Below are 20,007 nucleotides of genomic sequence, written 5' to 3'. Positions count from 1 at the left end.
GCCAGTCTGCTACCCAGCCACACATCCAGCACCATCGACGTGGGGACGAATTTGAATGAACATTTCTTTTATGTAGTAATTCGTCGAAAGCTTCTGGATTTAAAGAGCATAGATCATTATGGAGCGTTCTGAAATCCCATGATTATATGTATGAGTGAGGAAGTCTCTCCAGCCTGCCTGCTACCCGCACCGGCAGCTCTCACCAAGCGAGGGTCGGATCACTTCATTGTGAAAGACGTTCAGTGAAGGTTCCACTCCCGGAGCAGCCGCCTTCGTCGATACCCATGCATTACTGTGGTAGAGACATGCCCAGCGTCCCGCGCACTCTCACACGACATGACCCTCCCTGATGTAGTATTACTGATCATTAGTCAGCACGGGCCCATCGGGGTCGGACCTGCATGGGTTTGAATCCTGAGCACAGCATTCGCCCTCACCCAACCCAGGTGCTCACCTTCCCCTTGGGGCCTGCCAGTAAATCGATACCTAACTTAGTCTTAAGTATATATATATATATATATATATATATATATATATATATATATATATATATTTTTTTTTTTTTTTTTCCGCTGTCTCCCGCGTTTATATATATATGATTTAAAAAGACATGGTACACTGATACAAGGTTAAGAGACGGGTCATTATCAGTATAATACTCTCTTCCCGTAACATACAAATAGCCTACACGCACACACACACACACACACACACACACACACACACACACACACACACACACGAAAACACTCAAAGCAGCCAGTCGTCTTCCTCCCTCATCCAAGCGTCGTAAACTCCACCAGAAATAAGCGGGTGACACTCACTTGCGTCAGGTAAACGAGGGAAAAGTCTGCCATACACTAGACACTACTTTCCTCTGGCCCTTCTCACGTATTACCTCTCCAATTTGAGATGCATCTGTTCCACGTACTAACATAATAGCAAATTCACATTTTCCCGTAGCTTCATGTTGATGAAGGCAGATCATGCTATATATATATATATTTTTTTTTTTTCGAATGTTCGCACCTTTAAACGTATTGTGGCAGGAATATTAGTAGGGGGATTAGTCATAGAATTCCATTTTCTTCAAGTGGTTTTTGGCTTATTTACATAGACGTGAATATGATTAAGTTCCTTTTTGGGTTACGTTGGTCTAGCGGTACAGAGTTTCAAATTCCTTTCCTCAGTTATTAACTAAGATCACTGGACAATGTTGCCGGGTTGGAGAAGTGGTTATAGTGGACCAGAATGTTGTAGGCTGACCTTCAGTTGTGCTCTGAAAGGTGCAGCTTGAAATTGAGGTCGTCGGGTCAGTGAGTTAAGTACCACACTTATACTGCTCTCAAATGATTAAATTGTGATGATAAACAATAGGCATAATGTCTTCTAACACACAAACCGAAAAAACAAACCGAGTACTTGTCAGCCATTTTCAGTTTTATTATATGATATATGGCACAGTGCCATCGTTAGGGTAAACTGTGGTGTTTTCCCTTCCTCATATCTATATTCTACACCTCGTAGTTATACACTCCTCCATTATCTGTGCTCATTGCACAAACGTTCTGACGCAGATCATCCAGGCCTCCAGCGTGCCTATCTGTTCTTCCCCCTCGTTCGCCTCGCCAGTCGCCCCCTTCGCGCCAAAGCACTCACTCACTTGGTGGGAAATGGCCAAATTCCACACCAGTAGGAACCAATTGTAGGAGCCTTATGCTGACATCTTCGATGTGTAATTCTTGTGTTGACAATCTCATAAGCCAACTCTTTAAAAAAAAAGATCAACTTGCTAGATTTCTTGTTTCTCTCCTACGTTTGATCACTTGAAAATATATCGTTCTAGGGTAAGAAAGATGTTTTCTATGTACCGATGTTCCTGTAAATGTGTTTATGATGTAGTTAGTATGAGGATAATGAAATAAGCAACCCTGGATGATATACTGGTGTTATATATTTGTTCAGACATTGTACTACATTGTGAAGGATTAGAATAATCTCTAGTAATGTTTGATTAGGAAAATTGCTTGTTAGATTCAACCAGGTGTTGATGACCTGGCCAGGTCTCTAGTCGCTCACTTCGTCACAAGCAAAAACTTTCAAATCATGGACGTGCAAAAAGTCCACAGATCCTTCGACCGTAATGTAACGAGCCAACACTTGCATAGATACGTTGAACACCAGCCTGTAACATCATGGAAACAGTACAGTATGTTCAATTCCATCCTGTAACATCATGGAAACAGTACAGTATGTTCAACACCATCTTGTAACATCATGGAAACGGTACAGTATGTTCAACACCATCCTGTAACATCATGGAAACAGTACAGTATGTTCAACACCATCCTGTAACATCATGGAAACGGTACAGTATGTTCAACACCATCCTGTAACATAATGAAAACAGTACAGTATGTCGAAAACATCGTATACCGTCATTGAACACTTAGTATATTGAACAACAGCCTGTAACATGACGGTAATGCTTATCATGGTGAACACCAGCCTGTAACACTAAAGAGACGCTTAAGTTACATAGGGTTTGTGACATATTCACGAATAAATGTGATCACTCGCCACTCACCCTTCACACTATTAGTGCTACTTCATGTGTTGTGGTGTACCTCCTCATTCATGTGTTGTGGTGTACCTCCTCATTCATGTGTTGTGGTGTACCTCCTCATTCATGTGTATTGCTTGTTATATTCTCGACAAGTATTAAACATTCGCCAGTATAAGCAGGAGCCACGGTCGCTGTAGGTTACCTGTGTGTGGGGATCATGAGGCTGGGTCATGGCCGACTCACCTGCCGTGTCCGTCATAAGGACCAGGGTAGTATGCCACTTGGGTGTAGCCTGAAAAGTTCTCGAAGTTCAGGTCCTCCACACCGGCCTGGATCTGTACGAGGAAGACCGAGACGTCAGCAACCATGACACAAGCAAGTTCCAACGCTTACCTTCAGTCAGAACCCAGTCACACCGTCTCGCTGGACACACACACACACACACACACACACACACACACACACACACACACACACATACACTGTACCTGCTCCTCCTGAACATCTCGAGTCAAGTGTGAATGTTCTGGTCTCCTTCCTCAGGGCCGAGCACTAGCCCTGCACCTTGAGTGGTCTCGTTAAACCCTAGAGTCATCGATCTTTGTCCTCGCAGCCACGGTGTGGCCAGGCTGGTGGTCCCAGGTCACCCCAACGCCGCCACTGGTCCAGTCAGCCATTGGGAATTCCACGTGGGTTACGAATATGGGATGGCTGTATCCCGCTACTAGCTCAAGGTCTGCGCGATCGAAAACAGTTTTTGGCAGGTATTGTGCTGGGAACTGCCTGTCGCTGGCAGCACTACCGCATTGTAACTACTGGTGGTGAGCTGGTAGCTCGACCACTGCCTTGATAACCAGTGGTGGTGAGCTGGTAGCTCGACCACTGCCTTGATAACCAGTGGTGGTGAGCTGGTAGCTCGACCACTGCCTTGATAACCAGTGGTGGTGAGCTAGTAGCTCGACCACTGCCTTGATAACCAGTGGTGGTGAGCTGGTAGCTCGACCACTGCCTTGACAACCAGTGGTGGTGAGCTGGTGGTAGTGAGGGCGTTGGGAGGCGTAGGTGGGTGTGATTGCTGCACATAAGCCCCACCACAGGTGAGAGTCTGCGTGATTGGTGCAGAGCAAGTAGGAGGGAGGGAGGGAGAGAGGGAGAGCGCTACGCCCAAACCATATCACACGACACATCATTCTTAATGAATTCAAACGCCAATGTTTGTAAACATTTGTAGCCATAAAATCACTCACCCAAACTTCCCTAAATCTATTAGGATGTCCAGCACCTGGCATGATGTCGATGGTCCGGATGTAGAAGGATCTTTCTAAGTCGACCCTTAGCCATGACAGTTCAGGAGTTCTACCAGCCGAGTGGAACTGAGTAGTGAGATTGCCATCCACGGCAGAAGAAGAGGGGTGTTCCCTGAAAGTGGAGGGTGCAAGTCATCATGAAAGGTGGAGACATTCTCTATGGATGATGATGATGATCATAGTTTCCTCAGCAATAGTTAATCTACCTTCGCAGCTAGACGTTCAGACCACAGGAATATATTATAAAGGATAGATTGAAACACCGTAGGAGAGAAGTCAACATCCAAGGCAATAACATTTTTGCTTCTGACCAACGACTTGGGATCTGCCTGAGCCGCTTCAAAATTCAGGTCACGATTCTGGCAGAATAAGTTCATGGCGTTCGTCTTGGTCAATGATTCTCGCTCGCCCGTTCCCCCGTCCCTGTCTGTGAGCCGCTGCACTTAGTGTAAGTCTTTACATTGAAATGATATAGGGAGGCCGACCCAAGGGACGCAGCAAGATGCAAGTTAGACACTCTACTGAGAACTGCAAATCCTTATGATTCATAGTTGCAACAGTAACAAAGGAAAGTCCACCAACCTCTTTTCTTATTCTGCCTTACAAGTAAATACTTCAAGTACCTATTTTGTGTAGAGAGTCAGAGAAAAGCCTTTTCGACTGTTAGAACAGTTCATCCTGACAGGTCTACCTGGTGGACGAGTGGAAGTAAGAAATAAACATCTGGGTTCATGGAATCGGTTAAAAAATCCCCCGTGTTAAATAGTTGTATGTAGTGTAGCATGCATGGACCCTCGTGGTCACAGGGAGTGAGGAGAGCCGGAGGAGAACACTCACGGCGCCCAGGTTTCCGTCGGTAGTGTTGGCTTGTTGAAGGCGACGTCACTGGGTGTGGCAACCGGAACGTGGTGCTTGTACATTCGAACGCGGGTATCGTTCTCTTTGTCATATCCTTCGTCATGAAGCTTACACACGCCATCTGAGGTGAGGAGGTGAAAATATTTGTGATCACTGTAAGTCCAGGGAACGCAGGATTAAAAAAAAAAACTACACAAACTTGTTCCCTTCACATGTGGATGAACAGCTGCGAACAGCTGGATCGACTGTGGACCGACTGCCGCAGCCAGGATTCTAACCATGCGCTCGACCCTGGGCGGCCCGTAAATGTGTCGCGGTCAGGAACGGTAACCGCTACAGCACAGGAGTCCATAAGAGAGTTGTAGCATAAGAGAAGTGAATGAAATTTAGTGCAATAAATTGAGTGATGAACTGTGAATGCCGTCCAAAGTTTAAAAAGTTTTTGCTTGATAAAGTTCAAGAGAGACGGGGACCCACGAGAGCAGAACTCACTGTAATGTTCACCTAGAGCATCACACATAGGTATTTCCACACTAACCCAAATACGTGAAGTAGACGCAGGCCTTGTTCTTGCAGAGCATAGCGCACATGATGTTGGAGGAGACCTGGTACTCCACTGTGCTTTCAAAGCAGGCGACTGGGTAGTTTACCTTCCTGTAGATGGTCTCTGAGGCCGCCCACGCCCACGCTATAAAACATATCCACGGCAGTAGTGAAGTCATCCTGGTCCACGAGCAGCCTGGAGGAGGAACAGGGCCCACGTCCTAACACTGGGTGCCTGAGATGTCTTCACTATCAACCCGAAGGAATTATACTGATTATTTCATGTTTCATATATGATTACAGAACATGTTTGAGAAACACACACATACACACACACACACACACACACACACACACACACACACACACACACACACACACACACACACACACACACACATTACCCTGGACAGGTACAAGTTGGCAGAGCAGAGGCTGGTGTGGTTGACCAGTACTGATTGTGGCTTTACACAGTTGAGGAACATCCTGTCATCCCTTCCCTTCCCCACACACCAGTATACAGCCGCCTCCCGCGCCATATGAAGCTTCTTATGTCTGGTGTGGCGTTCTGTAACACGTAGCTGGTAAGAGGAATAGATAATGTGACTACCATAATGCACGCGGGTTGTATTTGACCACATATTGTCGTCAGGATAGACGTTATCTGGTAATATCCTGAAGTACTTTTAGGTAGGATCTCTCTCTCTCTCTCTCTCTCTCTCTCTCTCTCTCTCTCTCTCTCTCTCTCTCTCTCTCTCTCTCTCTCTCTCTCTCTCAAATGATTCTACAAGTATCCAAGACGACCCAGATACACCATACCCGCATCAGACACCATACTGACCCTCTGTAACCCACTAGTCAGGGCAGACTTGACGGGGGCGTAGCGAATGGCTATTGTACTCGTTTTAGATTTTCTTACCGTTTGAAGAAGTTTGGCGAGCGGAGTTGAACGGCGTGTTCTAAATGTAGTCTGACTAGTCATAAAGAAACGCATTAAGTATTGTGTCTTTCGGTTTGAAGTTTATATTTCTAAATCAGAAACCTAAAATCCCGTTTCCTGTGTCATAAGCATCTAGGCAGGTCTGAGAACTTACCACACACGTGTGAGAGTAGGGTACAGATGGTGTGAGTAGGGTACAGATGGTGTGAGAGTAGGGTACAGATGGTGCGGCACGGTACACTGGCTGAGTAAAGGATGCAGATGGTACCCTTGTGTGTCGCGGTACACCGCCTGCGTGAAGAGTGTAGGAGGCGCCCTTGGTGCGACACGCGTCCACCGTGGTGCTCCTGGCGGCCGACACTGACTAACTGGACCATCCTGTACGCTTGACTGGCCAGCATATAAACGTGAGAGTCGTTAAGAGCAACGGGCCAATCACCGGGACGAAGGGTGACGAGAAAAAAAAATTAGTTTGTATGAAACACGATCCTTTACAGTCTGTGTGTTTCTGTCTCCCATCATGAACTCCTCCATAAGTAATGTGAGGTGGATCACGCTATGCACGTTCATACACTCAGGTAAACAGGTGATTTAGACGTCCACAAGTGTGGTGTGGACAAGTAGATATTGCAAGCACTTTTCTCCTTTCTCATATAAAGAGCAGCTGATTTTCACAGTGAGACATTATTAACATTAACAGTGTCAGTAATATTAATATTATCATGATCATGATTATGAGTGCCATGGGCCTTGATGGCAGGCTTTGGCTTCGGTGCATTAGTCATGATAACTTGCGAATGAAGGTGTGAAATTCAGGTTAATGCTTGTATGTTCCTGATGTTTTCTTATCCATTATGCCAAAAGCAAAGATAAAGAACTGTAATTTACGTGAAATAAGGCATCCGGACCAATTTCCCCGCTGCACAACGAAACAAAAGTAATTCCGCTGACCCCACCCAACCAACCACCAACACCTAAGCAGAAATAGAAACACTCACCACTACTTCACACATCCCCAAACACACGATACTGACAAATCATATATAGGTATACACAGTAATGGTTCAACAAGCACTTAACAAGCACCCTCCCAACCCAGTCTTAAACTTCGCTCCATCAGACATACACCCGCTGGAAACTACACTCCTCAGGCATGTACGAGATACTATTTTTTTACTTAATCCTGGACCATGAATATTCTATTTGGGCTTATCTATTCTTTTTTTCTGACGCTACGTCTTGGAGGAGAAAAAGGCATTTACATATGAAAAGGAATATGCTGTTACTGTCATTATCATCATTAGTATTAGTAACATTAATGACAGTAGTAGTGCAGTAGTAGTAGTAGATATGATCAGTAACTCTGTTGTAAAGTAGCACTATATATATATTCAACAGTCTTCTATGTTATTCTGGCTATTTCCTATACCTATACTTCGTTATGTATCTATATAAATCACAGTGAGTTTACCTGCGTTACTCTGATGTGCACCGATCCTTCATACCCAAGATGTAAATTCCATACCGAAGATGATAGATATTTACTCTTCAGTTTCCTTAGACTTACACGCACATGTTCATAATATCACCGCACTTCTTAACCAGTTGCCCTGTAGCTGGCTTCCTCAGCGCTTCATAAGTAATGTACCCATTTATCAACCAGCCCCAGGGGGTGGATGAACAGCTGGATTGAATGTGGTTCGACTGCCACGCCCAGGATACCAGCTCTTGTGTATCACCAACGGACCCTCAGTTAAACAGGGAAAGAAAATATGCTCAGATCTTTTGTGTATTGTACTTCCAGACGAAGAATGGAGGGACTACAACACACATTCATGCAAAGCGTACCTGATCATCAGGGTTTTAGAGAACAATACACAGCTTTTAGACGAAAGAAGGAGGATAATTTCAAGTCTTTGCAATACATGATTATATATTAGATGACGTGTCTAGGTAAAGCGTGTGGCTGAAGGAACGTGTCTTACCTCCATAGAGCTTTGTGATTCCAACTTGCAGAACACTTCACTGGCGCTTTACTTACAATAACAGTGTGGAAAACATTCTGATACTAACCAAGCACTTCACCAGAGCGAGCGGTCGAGTGCACTGTGCCCCTGGCAACGATCATGTCTGAAGTGAACGGTAGTTAGGACCACAACACCTGACGTCAATATTATACTAGATGATGGCAATAAAGTATTATCTTGTCCCTGCATAAAACCACTTGTGTTTACCAAACACACACTGGTGAACCTCTCTGTTGTAGAAATGTTTCAAAGCAGTTCCCCATGATGCAAGCCTTGACCCGACTGATGATGGCCGTTGTGAGGTGCTGATTCACCTAATTCGTCAGAGGAATCTATCCAACACCCTCGTCTTCACGACCCAGCCACGCATTGTTACGTTCACGACCCAGCCACGCATTGTTACGTTCACGACCCGGCCACACTTTGTTACGTTCACGACCCAGCCACGCATTGTTACGTTCACGACCCGGCCACACTTTCTTACGTTCACGACCCAGCCACGCATTGTTACGTTCACGACCCGGCCACGCATTGTTACGTTCACGACCCGGCCACACTTTGTTACGTTCACGACCCAGCCACGCATTGTTACGTTCACGACCCAGCCACACTTTGTTACGTTCACGACCCAGCCACGCATTGTTACGTTCACGACCCGGCCACACTTTGTTACGTTCACGACCCAGCCACGCATTGTTACGTTCACGACCCAGCCACGCATTGTTACGTTCACGACCCAGCCACACATTGTTACGATTGTTACGTTCACGACCCGGCCACACTTTGTTACGTTCACGACCCAGCCACGCATTGTTACGTTCACGACCCAGCCACGCATTGTTACGTTCACGACCCAGCCACGCATTGTTACGTTCACGACCCGGCCACACTTTGTTACGTTCACGACCCAGCCACGCATTGTTACGTTCACGACCCAGCCACGCATTGTTACGTTCACGACCCAGCCACGCATTGTTACGTTCACGACCCAGCCACGCATTGTTACGTTCACGACCCGGCCACACTTTGTTACGTTCACGACCCAGCCACGCATTGTTACGTTCACGACCCAGCCACGCATTGTTACGTTCACGACCCAGCCACGCATTGTTACGTTCACGACCCAGCCACGCATTGTTACGTTCACGACCCAGCCACGCATTGTTACGTTCACGACCCGGACACGCATTGTTACGTTCACGACCCAGCCACGCATTATTACGTTCACGACCCAGCCACGCATTGTTACGTTCACGACCCGGCCACGCATTGTTACGTTCACGACCCGGCCACGCATTGTTACGTTCACGACCCGGACACGCATTGTTACGTTCACGACCCAGCCACGCATTATTACGTTCACGACCCGGCCACGCATTGTTACGTTCACGACCCGGCCACGCATTGTTACGTTCACGACCCGGCCACGCATTGTTACGTACCTCTCACGCCAAGTGAGGGTGTATAATCAGCCCATAGACCCATTAAAACAGAACTCCTGAGGCCATTTCTACAGAGAGAGAGAGAGAGAGAGAGAGAGAGAGAGAGAGAGAGAGAGAGAGAGAGAGAGAGAGGGCGAACAGCTTGTAAACGTGTCAACACTTTTTCTGTTCTTGATTTTATTTTGTCTCACCTATTTTTTTCTTCCATATTTTGTAATAATAGTAAGAGTATTTACTATTAGTTTATTTACAATCTATTATACAAAATTTCATATTGTAGCATACAATAATAAGATTCTTCAAAACAATATAATGTAGCCTAGATAATGTAACTTTGAAAGCTGAACATAATATTCCTAAAGAAAACTGAACAAAATATAATGGATGTCTGAAAAAATTATTGGTAAATAGGGAAGTTAACTGTAACATCTAATAAGCGGCTTCTGCCAATATCACAGACACACACACACACACACACACACACACACACAGTCACGAAAACACTCAAAGCAGCCAGTCGTCTTCCTCCCTCATCCAAGCGTCGTAAACTCCACCAGAAATAAGCGGGTGACACTCACTTGCGTCAGGTAAACGAGGGAAAAGTCTGCCATACACTAGAAACTACTTTCCTCTGGCCCTTCTCACGTATTACCTCTCCAATTTGAGATGCATCTGTTCCACGTACTAACATAGTAGCAAATTCACATTTTCCTGTAGCTTCATGTTGATGAAGGCAGATCATGCTCATAATATATGTATATATATATATTTTTCTCGAATGTTCGCACCTTTAAACGTATAGTGGCAGGAATATTAGTAGGGGGATTAGTCATAGAATTCCATTTTCTTCAAGTGGTTTTTGGCTTATTTATATAGACGTGAATATGATTAAGTTCCTTTTTGGGTTACGTTGGTCTAGCGGTACAGAGTTTCAAATTCCTTGCCTCAGTTATTAACTAAGATCACTGGACAATGTTGCCGGGTTGGAGATGTGGTTATAGTGGACCAGAATGTTGTAGGCTGACCTACACACACACACACACACACACACACACACCTTATTCATATAGAGCACTTTAAACCATAACAGAGAAATCATCCATTTTATTTCTGGACTTACAATAATGGCTGATGCTGTGAAAGGTATATGAAACGTATTTGTCAGTTTATGTAAAAGAATTATAAACGTATTGACAGGATTTGTATATTGTCTCGTTGGGGAGGTGCACCGGCCGTCACTGACCCATCAGGGAAAAAGGATCTCATTTTGGACCTCCGTTGACGTGTGCAATTCAAACCGAATACAGTGAATCCCACAGTGAATGCCACACAGTGATAGTGTGTCCATCACAGAATCTGGGTACGGCCAGAAGGGGTGGATCTTGAACAGTCCGAAATGTGTAAACTGACTGTTGAACTACAAACACGAACAAAAGTAGCGTGGGATGTACTCGATATACATTATACATTCCTACTACAGAGTTATGATATGTAGTATAGAAACTTTCGTTAATTCAAAAAAAAAAAAAAATGAAACCCACACTGACACTTTTCAGAGCGTATGATGGTATATATTGCCTCAGGTCATGATGTGAGTATAGGAAGATGTGTTGAAATATACGAAAGCGCTTAAGCAAAGTCTGCTTCGATTTTCCCTCGTGGTGTTGCCTTTTTGTATCCATTCAGTCGTTCACGAATTTATATAGGTACATCCTCAGTAAACAGCTACTCTATAAAGCCTGCAAAACGTCACAGCCAAGAACACCATGACAGTATTCCACATCCTTATATTGCGAGAAGGAAAATTTCTCATTAAAGTGCTACAACGTTGTCAAGCGTCGTCCAGCATCTTTTTCATCTCCTCCTCCAAGTCACAGAACCTGGGTCGGGCTTCGTAGTTCTCCATCCAGCACCTGAACATGACGGTGTACAGTCTCTGGGGGCACTGGGCTGGCCGGGGCATCCGGTAACCCTGTCGCACCAGCTCCCTCACCTCCCGGTTCTCTTTACCTGCCGACACGAGAGACGGTGTGTCACACGTACATCATGCGAGAAATACAGAGGAGTACCAACAGCAGCAGACCCGTTGCATCCTTTCGAGGTTGTTCTGACAGTGGAAAAGTTCAGAAAGTTAAGACATCTTTGTGGTAACGGCAGAAAACATAAAGGTTGACTTAAGGAAAGATACCTGTACATATTACATGTAACGAGGGAGGCGCACTAATGTCAGACGTGTACTTGAAGCGAAGTATTTGTCATGAGAGACGATGTGGCATCACTGATAAAAAAAGAAGAAAAGCACCACTGGTAAAAAGCGGCACCACCGGGAAATGATGAAAATAATGAAAGTGCGTCAGCTGCTGAACACATCTGGTGGAACAGCAGGTGTGCAAAGTTGGAATGGCAGTGTCACCAGAGGGAATATTTTGGTTGAAGAAGACTCTTACTCTGTGAAGTGTTTAGTTGGAAGACGTGACGCCAGGCGTGGGTATCAGATAGATGGAAGATGTGGTGACTGACAGTTCTGCTGGAAGAAGAACTTGACGGGTAGTGTGGGAAGAGATGGTGTCAGGGGGTCTAATGATGCCCATCTCAATATCCCTGCCAACCACACCGTCTGAGACCACGTCTGACACACCAAGACTCAGGTTCTCCACACACACACACACACACACACACACACACACACACCACACACACAGACTTCAGGATGAGCTTTACGGCCTTTGACTCACTCTTTGCAATTGGAGGCATTGATCGTCACCTAGGTAGGGGAGCACCTGGGTAGGGGAGTGAGGTGGTATTCACCTGGGTAGGGTGTATCGCCGTGAGTGATGATCTCGTACAAGAAGACGCCATAGGACCACACGTCAGACTTGGAGGTGTAGAGGCCGTTTTCGATGGCCTCTGGGGCCGTCCACTTGATGGGTACTTTCGCGTTCCTCGAGGTCTGGTACACATCCTCCTGACGGCGAGAGAAATGGTGAAGCCATGGTGCACAGACGCCTCGCTTGTCCCTTGATAAAGAACAATTTATGATAAATCCTCTCTCTCTCTCTCTCTCTCTCTCTCTCTCTCTCTCTCTCCTCACCTTGGTGACCCTGGCCAGGCCGAAGTCACCGATCTTGACATTCAAGCCCCCGCCGATGAGCACGTTTCGGGCGGCCAGGTCCCTGTGGACGAACTTCTCCCTCTCCAGGTAGGACATGGCCGAGGCCACCTGGGCTGCCATCGAGATGAGGTCATGGGGAGGGTGCAAGTGGCCCAAGCCTGACGGTGGTAAAGTTAAGAGCGTAGAAGTGAGGTGATGGGAAGAGTGAGGCTGAGGCAGATGAAGAGGGTGTGTTGTTGTGGTTGGGACATATGGAGGGGATGAGTAAGGAGAGGTTGATAAAGAGGATATATGTGATAGAAGTGGAGGGGACAAGGAGAAGAGGGAAACCAAACTGGAGTGGAAAAGATATTGAATGGTCGGGGCCTGAGCATGCAAGTGGGTGCGAGGCGTGCACAGGATAGAATGAATTGGAGCAGTGTGGTGTACAGGCGGCGACCTACTGTCAAATGGACGGAACCAGAGCATATGTGTGGAAAAATCTGAAGCAAACAAAAAAACTATGAAAATGTCAGGAATATTAATTACTCTTCTTGCGTCTGAGGTAGTGGAGCAAGGCGCCCTTCTTGACTAGCTCCATCACGAGCCAGATGGGCTGGTCCGTGGGCTCGCGGCACACGCCGTACAGCTCCACCAGCCGCGGGTGACACAGCTCCATCATGATATCGGCCTCGCGTAGGCACACCTCCATGGAATCTACGGCAGAGATGGACATGTAGCTGGGTGAGGGCCTGGCTCAGAGGGGTAGGGAGGGTGCAGGTAACATTGTGGGTAGGGAGGAAGGGGAGAATATCTGTTGTGTGTAGCAGTTATGAAATGAATGGCAACTTTTGTGACAATCCTCTCTCTCTCTCTCTCTCTCTCTCTCTCTCTCTCTCTCTCTCTCTCTCGTCTACCTGGCTTCAGGGACTTGATAGCCACGTCTATGCGGTTGTTCCAACGGCCTTGCCACACATCGCCGAACTGGCCGGCGCCCAGCCTCTTGCTCAGGACGATGGTGCTGCGGTCTATCTCCCACTCTGGCCACTTGGACACCACCGCCTCCGTCTTCCGTGCTACCTGCGCGCCTCCCTCAACACACTGTAGATCAAGCTAATGTTCAACTTGATTCTTGAAGAACTGAGAATTCGTATTAACGCACAAGCATTTTCCAAATGCGTTTTAAATAATTTGAAAATATTTCTATGGTAATTCATGGCTTGTTTGAGGTGATATCCTCAAATACATCGATTTTTTCTTCATGAAAGATGAAAGTGTTGTGTTCCTGGCAAACCTGCACGTCTCTGAGAATGACCCACCTTGCAGTGGTTCTTCAGGCGTGTACTGAGACCGTCGTTATGACGGTAATATTCGACCAGCTCCCTGACGGTGTTGAAGCGGTGGGCCGAGTTGACGAAGTACTTCTCTCTGCCGTTTGACCTGTCCACGAAGACCTTGTAGTGCTTGACGCCCTTGTGGCACACTGGAAGTGACGTCATACAGTGTTAGAAAGAGCGGTGTACAAGGTGCCATAGGTCACAAGGGAGGAAACTGGTATCTCTAAAGAATTAACGAAGATAAGAACTTATGATTTCTCCATATTAAGAAAACAATGAGGAAATTCTAATGTATGGCACGTGCCACTCACTCGGCTCACACCGACATGAGAGGGATATCAGTTCTTCCCACTCACCTAAGGGAGAGCTCGTTACTCACCCACTCACCTGAGAGGGAGTATCCTGTGGCTGCCTGGGAGTTACGGACGAGGAAGCTGCCGGCCGTGTTTACTGGGTTGGCCAGGAGCTTCTCTGCCTCCAACCTAGACAACGATTCAAAGTACCATCTGCCGACGAAGGGGAAAAAGAATGTTAACCCTCGTGTTGCCCGTCTCATAACCAGGTACCCATTCATGGACCAGCCCCGGGAAGAGGATGAACACGTTTGTTGGGTGTGTGCCGACAGCCACACCGAGGATTCGAACCCATGCAGGTCCGAACCCCGAGCTGGTTCGTGCGTGTGTTGTGTGTCTTCCTTGATATTGCAAAATGAAAACTAAATGCATCGTAGAACGCACCGCGCGCACGAAACCAGATAAATTTATCAACAAAAAGATCAAGAAAAAAGATGATAAACACAAACGCGTGATCGGAGGCATGGCAGCAAGTACACACAGAAAAAGAGATTATTTTAAAACCACTTTTTGAGTGAGTCAGTGTTGACGCTACACCGAGAAATGACCATCGATTTGGCCTTACATTAGTAGACTAGATTTCATAACATTGTCTCATATCGGTTGCTAGTGACATATCCCGTCATATGCCATGACCAATGTCATACTTATTTCATATTTCGAAGACAAATCAATCAAGTGGAGATACTATAACTATTAGGAAATTTGTCTCACATTTCATGTTTACCTGTTATACCGAGACAACACGAGTCGTAATGATCATTTCGAAATTCATCCAACCCATCCATGAAGATCTTGTTTTGTTTTTTTTTCCTTTACCGTGTATACGTACATGTTGGTAGGTGTCAAGGTGCACGGGGAATACTTCCTGTTATTGTTGGTTATCTTTGGTTAGGAGGAGAAATCTAAAGATAAGGGACATACAACCGGGTTCGACTAGTAGCATACAGTCAGTACTCACGGCTGGGAGGTGATGTCCACCAGTTCCTCTATGAAATTGCTGGGGACGAAGCCCTGAGAGGCGACCCCGTTCCTCTCTATCCTGGCCCAGTGCCAGCCGTCCGTGCGATGGTCCAGCACCTCCATCGTCTCCCCCTTACTGAAGCTCAGGTCGTCCAGTTTCGCGGCGTCGTAGTCATACAGAGCTATGAACTTTGTGGGCGTCGAGGTGAAGGAGGGTCCTAGGCTTGGTTCTGGGGAGATGAAGAGGGCGGGATACCTCCAGGTGGGGTGAGTGTGGCTGGCTGTGTCGACGTAGGAGGGCTGTTATGGCTCCGAGTGAGTTAAGTAGTCCACACACACACACACACACACACACACTTGTGGCTGTATATGAATGGTAGGAGGAAAGTAGGGAAGGCTTTTGTTCCTGAAGCAGCTAAGGAGGAAGTTATGGATTTAAATTTGTGAGAGACATTTGTGTAAGAGGTAAATGGTGCTTTTTTCGGTTGCCATTTATGACGCAAGTGAAAAGCCTCACAAAGTATACACTAGATTGGAGTTTTTTTTTCCGAAAAATTTGAGGCGAAAGTCGTTACAAGATAGTCACTTAGGTCTACGTACTGATTTGCAGAGTATGCAAGGAACGTCTTAAGTGACAAAGGTAGTCAGGACAGCTTCGTACATTACGATATCCATAACAACAACTTCACTACTGTATAAACATTCACTTGCACCCGATAAGTTGAACATGATGATAGAAAGACGCATTTTCTTATGATATTAAGGTTAAGATAAACCCGGGTTCTGTCATGAGAAGACAACATGAATTAACACGACGACCCACAGCTGGTAGGACGGGGAAACACCTGTTTGGAGGTCAGCCAGGCACCAGAGACGCTGGTGGACCGTGGTGCTTATGCATGTTTAAGCATAGCACTAAACAACACCTGTTATCAGGCTCTCGTTAGCTAGTATAAATATGATTACGTGTATTCAATGGTTTTCATGATAATTCATATATTCAGAGTAAACACACTAAAGATACATCAGTGTTTGTCATGCTTTATGTAAAAATTCGTTACATATGGAGAGTTTGACTCCCAGCACACACACACACACACACACACACACACACACACACACACACACAATAGTATTTTGATTACATAATTCAACAAATTCATTCTTACCTCCAATCACAGGAAGGCTGAAACAAAGAAAACCCATCATTAGAACAGTAATGACTTGATTACTGATATTGGTCAACATTCGCAGATTATCAAGACAAATGGTAATCAGTGTGCGTGTGTAACATGTGATTTCCCTATGACGTCATACGTTTCCCCGCCTTCCACATACTATGTTTTGATGAAATTTGAGGGTACTTTGCCGCGCTGGCCCGTGCTCCTGTGCACGGCTGTCCACCACTGACCCTTCATCTTCACAACGTCGAGTAGGTCACCCTCAGCGAAGGTCAGGTCACCCGCCTCCATAGCTTCATAGCTGTGTAGCGCTATGTACACCACGGGATCTGGGGAGGTCACAGGTGAGGGGTCAGTCATTGTGATCAGGAAGGGGCGATGAAGGCACTCAGTATATTAGAAGAGGAAATACGTCCCTCATAGTGACTGATGGAAGAAGATAAACACATCCAGCAGACGTCAAGGTCACTCACAATACACCAGCCATCACGCTACTACTACTACACACATCGCGCCTCCCGGAGCTGACGTATCGCTGACAGCTGAGTTTCCATGGACTCTTCTCATGCAGGACGCGTATGACGTTGGTGTTTATGGACAGAGACAAGAGAAATTCCACCAAGAAATGGCTGAGTAAAAGCGGGATCGTCACACAACGAATGTGTTAAAACTCAAGAGCCAGGAATCAGTGTACGTGCACCAACATGGGAGGAGCTTATCACTAGTTACGATGGTTTCAGCGCATCTCCTGCAGGTGTTTACCCCCACCAGTGCGATCCTTGGCCACGTACCATCGCCGGGCCAGGCCGTCGTACCCGAGGATCGCACCATCTTGCTCAAGGATCGTACCCTCATACATAGAGGGCTAGAAACTCCATTCCTGGGGAGAGGCGATCTAATCCTGATGACCCGAGAGGAGTGGTGGTAAATGTAGTGTTAACACCTATGACAGGCGAGTCCGAGCCCTGTGGTGCATGGCGGTTGCAGATGGCCTCGCGTGACGTTCATAAGCACATATAGATAACCACAGCAGAAGCAGATAACGTCGCCAGGATAACAAGAGATACATGGCGGTGCTTGGGAGTGTCACTAACATGAACAGGAAGTACAGCTTTGACTGCCGACTGGAAAATACGAGGTGGGGAGGAGTATTTACCAGTTCTCTAAGTAGTGACAGTCTTAGAAACTTGAATTCTTTATCGGAGTTTCAGCAGTGTTGATGATGTTAATTATCCACTTATTGAAATTCATTGATCCACTGCCACTCCAGCCAACATGAACAACCTTCAGGGACGTTGCTTAGCATAGTTTAAAACGCTTCCAACCCACACTACTGGCAACCCACACTACTGGCAACCCACACTAGTGGCAAACAGAAGTCTTGACCATGAATCGTCCTTGAGCATGAGTGATATATAAAACCACGTCTCTTAACCTTGTATATATGTACCGTGTCTTACTCCTCCGTGTACACACACACACACACACACACACACACACACACACATCTCAGCCTCAGCCAGGTAGCCATTTATCGACCAGCCCAGGGAGGAGCACAGCCACCCTGGTGAGGTGTGGGCCTACTGTCTTGTCCAGGATTTGACCCCAAGAGAGCCTGTGCTGACTCATAGTCAGCAACGCTAACACGGAGGCCCGTGTGTGTGTGTGTGTGTGTGTGTGTGTGTGTGTGTGTGTATGTGTGTGTGTGTGTTTATCTTCTCACGCATGCGTACACCAGCAACAAACTCCATCCAACTAGAAGGGACAAAATGCGCCCCCCCCCCTTCTCTCGCTCTCTCTCTCTCTCTCTCTCTCTCTCTCTCTCTCTCTCTCTCTCTCTCTCTCTCTCTCTCTCTCTCTCTCTCTCTCTCTCTCTCTCTCTCTCTCTCTCTCTCTCTCTCTCTCTCTCTCTCTCTCTCTATCTCTCTCTACCATGACTGCAGTCAGACTAGTAAGGAAGGACAGAGGCTTACCTGAGGTGTTCTTGTGGAGTTTCTTGAAGAGCATCATGTTAGCGGTGGAGGCCGTGCCACCCGTCCCCTGCGGCGTGCCCACACCTCAACACACTCCCCCTGCACAACCCTCACCGTAGGTCTTCCCCTTCGACATAGATTACTAGGCAAGATGGCAGTGGATGTGCTCTCCCTGGTCGCTCACTGCCGGTACCACAGTGGTACAGCATGTGCTGTGTGCTCACCACACACAAACACTTCACTGGCAATTGAAATGTACGCCACACTGGACGAGGATCTCGCACTTGTGTCAAGGGAACTCACGCTCTTAGGTCACAACACAGATATACTTGATGATGGAGCCAGGACCGGTACATGATGAGATGTCAGTCGTGCTGGTGAGGCCCGCGCACCGTGGTTGGAGCTTGAGGGAGCATTACGTGAAGGCTCTGTGATAGCGGCCTTATCTTCTTATCTCCAGAGATAAGATCATGTTGGTCAAAAGCATTGCATTTCAGACCTAACATGTTGTGCAGTGTTGACCGTTGTCACAGTAGCCTTCGCAATGTTGTTGTTCTGTAAGAATTTTCTTCGTTTCTTTACATATATCAAGGTGATATCAGGTACAGAGAATAATTTATACTCATGATTGATTAGATAAGGTGTACAGATTTATCATTCGACCTTTATTCTCTCATCAGTAATGTCAATACTGAGTGTGAAAGTAAAGACGATTTTTTTTCTCTCGAACGTTTTCAGAAATAATCAAACGTTACTGTGTGTGTGTGACGAGCGTGTGGAGCATTCCTCCCCGCCCCTGTTGTGTGGTATGTCTCCACACCTCGTTCCTCTCGACGAGTCACTGCGAGAGAGGACGCCGTTCCAACTGATCTCCTCATCATTACACACTATGTTCATTACAGCCTCTGGGTCCTGCGAAGAATAAGAGGCACACCACAGTCTCTGCGTCACACGACTCCCAGCATTGATTAACTCGTTCATCAAAAAATTACTTTAATCATAACTTGCGTTGATCTACATTATCAAGTAACGTAGATATTCATGAAACCGTATAATACAGTCAGCCCCTTTTGTCTGCTCGTCTTAAAATCCCCAGCAACATAATTACGACGACACTGAACGAAATAGACTGTGAACACTGGGTGACAAGAAGGTGAAGTGTCGTACCCAGGGCCGGGGGTAGGTGGGGGGTCTGCCCCCTGAACCATGGCCGGGGGTCAATGGTGAGGGTCCTCCCCTGACCCTTGGCTGGCGGTCCTGCCTGTAGAGTGGTTGTGGCGACAACGAGTCTCATGTGACACCCACCCACACACCAGCGCGGGCGATGCCACGTCCTCTGGCTGACAGTCAAGAGCCGACTGATCGTTCAGGATGAACACACGTCACCACAGAAGAGACATCTGTGTGAACTGACCAGAACTACCGG

At 46.6% G+C, this 20,007-nt stretch overlaps 2 protein-coding genes across 3 annotated transcripts; both read right to left on the bottom strand.

Moving 5' to 3' along the window:
* Positions 1-1,914: 1,914 nt before the first annotated feature.
* On the bottom strand, positions 1,915-6,021 carry LOC139763912 (uncharacterized). The gene is made up of 6 exons (XM_071690348.1): positions 5,679-6,021; positions 5,270-5,470; positions 4,711-4,852; positions 3,814-3,985; positions 2,810-2,901; positions 1,915-2,185 (listed from the first exon to the last, which is right to left on the bottom strand). The coding sequence occupies exons 2-6, from the start codon at positions 5,451-5,453 to the stop codon at positions 2,068-2,070; spliced, it is 708 nt and encodes a 235-aa protein (XP_071546449.1). The 5' UTR covers positions 5,454-5,470; positions 5,679-6,021; the 3' UTR covers positions 1,915-2,067.
* Positions 6,022-9,912: 3,891 nt separating this feature from the next.
* Positions 9,913-19,002, bottom strand: LOC139763911 (tyrosine-protein kinase-like). 2 transcript variants are annotated; one of them, XM_071690346.1, is made up of 11 exons: positions 18,582-19,002; positions 16,766-16,937; positions 16,597-16,613; positions 15,426-15,657; positions 14,499-14,617; positions 14,094-14,257; positions 13,692-13,875; positions 13,324-13,491; positions 12,775-12,953; positions 12,492-12,648; positions 9,913-11,693 (listed from the first exon to the last, which is right to left on the bottom strand). In XM_071690346.1, exons 1-11 carry the CDS (start codon positions 18,616-18,618, stop codon positions 11,515-11,517), a joined length of 1,608 nt encoding a protein of 535 aa, XP_071546447.1. In that variant the 5' UTR covers positions 18,619-19,002; the 3' UTR covers positions 9,913-11,514. The 2 variants fall into 2 exon arrangements, with proteins under 2 accessions (XP_071546447.1, XP_071546448.1); XM_071690347.1 differs by having other exon boundaries at positions 11,670-11,790.
* Positions 19,003-20,007: the final 1,005 nt, after the last annotated feature.

Source organism: Panulirus ornatus, chromosome 48 (assembly GCF_036320965.1).
Source record: "Panulirus ornatus isolate Po-2019 chromosome 48, ASM3632096v1, whole genome shotgun sequence".
NCBI lineage: Eukaryota > Metazoa > Arthropoda > Malacostraca > Decapoda > Palinuridae > Panulirus > Panulirus ornatus.
The sequence above is the reverse complement of the archived record's forward strand: the minus strand, read 5'-3'. Positions and strand labels throughout refer to the sequence as shown.